General features: G+C 36.5%; 1 protein-coding gene across 1 annotated transcript; it reads left to right on the forward strand.

Annotated features, from left to right (window-relative positions):
* Positions 1-1,950: 1,950 nt before the first annotated feature.
* Positions 1,951-4,719, forward strand: LOC149251639 (1-aminocyclopropane-1-carboxylate synthase 7-like). Its single transcript, XM_089453950.1, has 4 exons — positions 1,951-2,166; positions 2,268-2,399; positions 2,537-2,697; positions 3,747-4,719. The coding sequence occupies exons 1-4, from the start codon at positions 1,951-1,953 to the stop codon at positions 4,717-4,719; spliced, it is 1,482 nt and encodes a 493-aa protein (XP_089310076.1).
* Positions 4,720-6,902: the final 2,183 nt, after the last annotated feature.

Raw genomic sequence — 6,902 nt, forward strand, 5'->3', positions numbered from 1 at the left:
TCACATGTTTCATTTTCAGTGGAGTTCCTTTATATTTAATTAGTTTCTCATGTTTCATTTTTGGGGGATTCTTAATGTTATCGTGGGCCTCAAGCTTTTGTTAATCGTTTAATTTCTCATTAAAGGCATATATTGAACTATATTTAATTAGTTTCACATGTTTCATTTTCAGTGGAGTTCCTTTATATTTAATTAGTTTCTCATGTTTCATTTTCGGGGGATTCTTAATGTTATCGTGGGCCTCAAGCTTTGGAATTTTATTGTGGAGTTCTTTTATATTTAATCAGTTTCTCATGTGTCGTTTTCAGTGGAATTGCTTAATGTTATTGGGCGCTCAAGATTTGGAAATTTTTAAGTTCAAAGCAGTGGACTTCGAAAGCCTTTTACTTAATCACAGTTATATTAAGTTATAATATGGGATGCTGCTACCTGAAGCGGAAATAATTAGACACTCATACATTTATGTTTATAGAAAATGATTTGACACATATAAGTTTTTAAGATGAAACCAAAAACAAGTAATCATTATCAAATTTGGACTTCACAAATAAAACAAATTTAAAATTCCAACTCTGCAGAGAGAAAATATCTTTTATAAAAGAACTCAATGCTGTTTGGCATGAAGAATTCTTACTGCTCTTCCGCCAACGATCCTGGTGTGGTCGATTCATGCTTTCCCAACCACTGCTTCACTGCTCGTTGACCTAAATTAATACTGTAGCTTGGATGGAGGAAGATATCACTTTATAATTGTTCAAATGTTAGAAGTCGAAAAGGAAAAAGCTTTAATTTTGGATAATTTTATATTGTTTTCGAGAAAAATGTTTAAGTTTTTTTGTGTTTTTTTGTTTTTAAAGGAAAATCGGCTTCTGTTACAGTGATTTGTTCTTTTGTTTGTGTATTTAAATTTCTCATCAACCGGTGTTAGAATTATATTTATCATGTTAGAATTATATATAATTTATTTTTTTTCATATGGTTTTTTAGTGTAGGTTTTGAATGTCATTGCAAGGTTAGAAATTAGAATTTTTTTTTAATGATACTGTAAGGTTGGAATTTATAAAAGTTTGAAGATCAAAATAGTGGTGAATTTCAAGTAAAATATACTTCTTTTACTTAATCGCAATTATGTCAGGTTATGTATGAACGTTATTATCTGATATATGTATATAATAACCAAATAAAAAGTTTAGGAGGGTGTAATTTAGAATTTGGATATAATAAAAGAAAGTTATTTGACATTTATAAGTATCTATAAAATTTAAAACAGACTTGAAAAACAAATAACCATTATCAAATTTTAATTTCACAAGCTAAACAAATTTAAAATTCCAACTTAGATAGACTTATAAAAGAAATCAATGATATTTGGCATAAAGAATTCCTATTGCTCTTCCGCCACAGATCCTCGTGTGGCCTATTAAGAAGCAACTTTATGCCAATTGCAAATTTTCCCAAATCTGACGGAAGGGAAAGTCAAACGGCCACAGATCCTAGTGTGGCCTATTAGAAAGCAACTTTATGCCAATTGCAAATCTTCCCAAATCTGACCATCAGGAAAGTCAACGATTTGACTTTTCAAAATTTCCCGCAAAATCCGACTGTCAAGAAAGTCAACGGTTTGACCTTTAAGATTCTGAGAATCTTCCCAGAATCTGCAAGCTCAGCGATACTCTACGTGTGAGAATTCGAGGTTTTGGAATGATGTGCCCCGTACATGATGGAAAAATAAACTATGTCGTTGGGTTCGAACCTTTAATTCCAATAGTATTTTCAGAAGTTCTTATGTCATCATCGTTTCGTGCCATGTAGCGACGATATTGGTATAGGTTGGAGAAGTTATATAAAGCTAAGGTCTCCATATACACAAGCACGTCGATTGCTTCAACTTCTGCGTGTGTATCATTCATTCAACCGTAGCACAGCAGATCAAGTAGATAGCATTCCAATATGGCCATATCGATGGACGGCCCAGCAATGCAGCAGCAACAAGACGCTACTAAAGGATTGCCTGCAAAAGTAGTGCGCCTTTCATCGTTGGCAACGTCTAAAGCCCATGGGGAAGACTCTCCATATTTTGACGGCTGGAAGGAGTACGATGCTAATCCCTACCATCCGATAAACAACCCTTCGGGAATCATCCAAATGGGTTTGGCAGAGAATCAGGTACACAACATAACATATTTATTCATATTCTATCATTTTTCACACACATTTGTGCTGGAAAATAAATTATTGTGCTTCGAATGGGATGATATTACTTGAAGCTGTCATTCGACTTGCTGGAAAGCTGGCTACTTGCGCATCCAACGGCATCGATTTGTGCCGAGGAGGGCTTGTCAAGGTTTAAGGAAATCGCTCTTTATCAAGATTACCATGGCCTCCCTGATTGCAGAAAGGTTGAAAACTGTAACTTCCGAACTTGACGTGTTCTCTAACAACTTGAATATTCTATACCAAAAGATGTACTTTTACTTTATTTGAGTGTCTTTGGATGTGATTAAATATTACTGAAAATGTTGAATGGTTGACGCAGGCAATTGCCATGTTTATGGAAGAAGTTGGAGGAAGAAAAGCGAAGTTTGAAAGAGATAGAATTGTTCTCACTGCAGGAGCAACTGCAGCCCACGAGGTGCTGACATTCTGTCTGGCTGATCCTGGAGAAGCCTTTCTAGTACCAACGCCATACTACCCCGGGTAAACTCATTTCTACTACTGTCGATGAATAATGGTTTTAGAAACGCCAAGCTGCGTGCACTAATCGACGTTACCTTCCTCACATCTCTTATAGGATGAATAGCCATCCTTTAAATACTTTGAAATCCTGGGGACAGATCCTTATCTAGAAGGATGATTTGTAAAATATTTGACTCTGGTCTTTCCAATTCTGAAGCATTAATTAGTAGACTGTCCAAAAAGGTGGTAAGTCGGCTGTTAAGGAAGGAAACTAACTTTCTGACTACTCTAAGCTCCAGAGAATTGAGGATTTCATAAATATTCCAGAATGGATGGGACCGCCAAGAGTGAGGTGAATTGAAGTCAATTTTTTATTGCAGTATTGATGGGACCGCCGAGAGTAAGGTCAATTGTAATAATATTTTCCGCGTACTCCCAAGCACTGAACTTAACTAAATTGCGAATTTCAAAAATATTTTAAAATATAACTTGAGCCAATTCTAAATTCCAAAAGATTTTCTAAATACTAATGACTACCAATAACTGTTCCCACGAAATAAGGTTGCTGCCTTAGAAAGAACCACTGGAGTATTCACTGTCAATCTGTGTGTGCTAGAATTTGATGATATGGTATAGGGTTGTTAATTAGATATTTCAATCCATAATTACAAAATTCGGTCTTCCTAACGATATAAAAGTATGCAATTTTTTCATGTATATATTCTCATAATCTGTAATTCGCCATTTTGATATAAAACTATGCAATTTTTTCATCTATATAATTTTATTTGTAAAAGTTATTAATGAAAACAATTTTAAAGAAGTTTCTGGGATTTTTAATATTATACTACTTCATTTTAATTTTTTTAAATATTGAAAAATATAATATATGCCAGTATCCTAAACATACATACCCTCCAAATTTTTTCCATTCGTTAATTCATACTGTTATTGAAATTCAAATTCAAATTTCGTAACTATGTTTTAATCTAAATATCTAATCACATAATTAACTTCTCCTTCTCAAATGAAACTGCAACTAAATGAGTATGACTCCTTTGTGACTGCAGTTTTGATAGAGATCTGAGATGGCGCACAGGTGTGGAGCTCATACCCGTACACTGCAGCAGCTATGACGATTTTCAGATAACTATACCTGCACTTGAAGCAGCCTATCAGAAAGCCAGGGCTCGAAATATACAAGTGAAGGGTCTTTTAATAACAAATCCTTCAAATCCATTAGGAACAACAATGGATGCTATCACTTTAAGGAAGCTTCTTGGTTTTGTGTCTGAGAAGAACATTAATCTTGTCTGCGACGAGATCTATTCGGGATCAATCTTTTCATCTCCAAAGAAGTTCACAAGCATTGCAGAGATTTTGGCCACCAATAAAAATTATCAGAGCAAGCGTGTTCATATTCTTTACAGTCTGTCCAAAGACCTAGGTCTACCGGGCTTCCGAGTCGGAGTCATTTACTCTTACAATGATACAGTGGTTACCGCTGCTCGTAGAATGTCCAGTTTTTCGTTGGTTTCTTCACAGACACAACACCTGGTTGCTTCAATGCTATCTGACATGGAATTTGTAAGAAAATATTTAGCAGAGAATAGTAAGAGGTTAAGGAAAAGACACGAAATGTTCGTCTCTGGACTACGTGTAGCTGGCATCAATTGCCTGAATAGCAACGCGGGTTTGTTCTGCTGGGTGGATCTCAGACATCTTCTGCAATCCCGTAACCAAGAAGGGGAGATTAGACTGTGGAAGATACTCTTAAAAGTGTTTGGCTTGGATGTTTCTCCCGGTTCTTCTTGCCACTGCAGTGAGCCTGGGTGGTTTAGGTTCTGCTTTGCCAATATGACCGATCATACTGTGAATGAGTCACTGAATCGGATTCGGCGCTTTATGGAGAGCAGGAAATCGATTCAGCTCTATGATGATGGGAGGGCACATGGAAAGAATACAGATGAAGCTAACGAGAATTTCAATTTCACCGAAAAACATTCTGTCGTTGACGATAATGATGGTTCGTTGAGTTCCTAGCGTCTGTGCGCCACGGCCCGCCATGACCTGGGCTAAAGAAACCAGGGTGGGCGTCACCAGAGCCATGTGGCAATAAGTGATGGTGCAATTGCATGGTTAGATTCTAAAAAAAAACGTGTTAATTCAATGGAGTTGCTGTCGGGAATTTCTGGTTATTCCAAACAAAATACAGTGGAAAAATCCTCTGTTTCCACTGTTGAAATTTTTCTGATAAATTCTGAAACAACAAAAATATGAACAGAGAGTAATACTCTGTTTTCTGATAATTCAAAAACACAAAAACAGAGCATAAAATAATACTCTACTTTGCCTCAGGATCAAAAACTGATCAAAATAATACTTTGTCTTTGACACAGAAAAATACTCTGTTTTTAACTCAGAAAAACAGAAAAATTCGTTCTCTGGAAACGGTGTTGCAGCAACACAGTTTTTTTCAGTTGTTGTTCGTGGTGTTGCAGCAACGCTGTTCGTGGTGTTGCAGCAACGTGATTTTTGACGTCAAGTATTTTTCGACTTACGGTGTAACAGCAACAGGAAATTTTTGACAAAATAACTTTTGGTGTAACAGCAACGCACAGAAAGAAATTTCTATTTATGAAAATAAACCAACAGATAAAACTAAGTCTTCCTCACGTAGAGGGATCTTCACAAAATATTATGCTAAAGAGCATCTTCCTCTTGACAGAGGGATTACAACAGGAATGCTTCAGTTCCACAAAACAACTATCTCAAAAAATTTTAGCACTGCTGTGCAATACAAAAATTCTCTTGTTCTACACTGCTCTGTGTTACAAAAAGACTTTCAATCTATTTTCTCTCTCTTTTCTACTTCTGTTTCTGTTTCTATTTATAGTGCGGGAAAGGGTCTTCACCGCTTTAACTTGCTGATAAAGTTTCTGCTGCTCATGATTAACAGATTTGATCTTTTGCTGTATTTTTAAGTTGGTGGTGATGAAATCTATGACTAGTAAATGCTGCTACGGCTCGAGAATGGTTCTTTTTCTGTTTCAGCCGTTCTGCTCATTAATACGGTTGTTGAAAAGTAACGGTGTGGCGCTGGATCTGATCTTCTAACTTCTGGAAACACAAAAATAATTAAAGAGTGGAAAGATGGTAATGGCGGTGACATAAAAGATCGGGAAAAAATGTGGGGCGCCGGATCACGACAAATGAATAAAGTAGCTGCTGCTGTTCTGTTCTCTGCAGTTGAAATTATAATTTCAACACTCCCCTTTAATTTCAACTGCTGGGTTATCAGTCATACCCAGAAGTTTCCTTAAAAACTCAAAACTTTTCTGATCCAATGACTTTGTCAGAATATCTGCAACCTGTTCCTGAGTCCTGCAATGTTGTAAAATGATTTCTCCATTGTTCACCAATTCTCCAATGTAGTGAAACTTTGTGTCTATGTGTTTTGTTCTCTTGTGGAATACAGAGTTCTTGGATAATGCAATAGCTGAGCTATTGTCACAAAAAATAATTGTTGCTGTTGTCTGCCCCTGGCATAAACTTCTCAACATTCTCCTCATCAAAACCGCTTGACATGCTGCTGCTGTAGCTACCACATACTCTGCTTCTGCTGTAGACAATGCCACAATTGGCTGTTTCTTGGAAGCCCATGAAATGGCTCCTGAACCTATGTGAAAAATGTAACCAGATGTGCTTTTCCGGTCATCTACACTTCCAGCCCAATCACTATCTGTGTATCCAACTAAATCTGAACATTCTGAAACAGTATAAAATATGCCATACTTTTTTGTACCTTTAACATACCTCAGAATTCTCTTTGCTGCCTGCCAATGTGTTTCTTTTGGCTTCTCCATGAATCTGGAAATTAAACTAACAGCATACATTATGTCTGGCCTAGTTGCAGTCAAATACATGAGGCTGCCAACTATGCTCTTGTACACACTAGGGTCAAAATCTTTGTTGCTGTCCTCTTTGCTGAGTTTTAATCCCATCGCTGTGGGAGTGTTTGCTGCCTTGCTGTCCTGCATGTTAAATCTGCTCAACACTTCATTTACATATTTTGCCTGTGAAATAAAAATTCCATTTTTATTTTGATCTACTTCTATTCCTAAGAAGTATCTCAGCAAACCCATGTCAGTCATCTCAAATTCTTCTTTCATGACTGATTTGAAATTTTCAATGAGGTAGTCATCATTACTTGTAAAAATCACATC

This window comes from Pinus tabuliformis, chromosome 7 (assembly GCF_031772625.1).
Source record: "Pinus tabuliformis cultivar Carrire ecotype Pingquan chromosome 7, CPIR1, whole genome shotgun sequence".
In the NCBI taxonomy this organism is placed as follows: Eukaryota; Viridiplantae; Streptophyta; class Pinopsida; order Pinales; family Pinaceae; genus Pinus; species Pinus tabuliformis.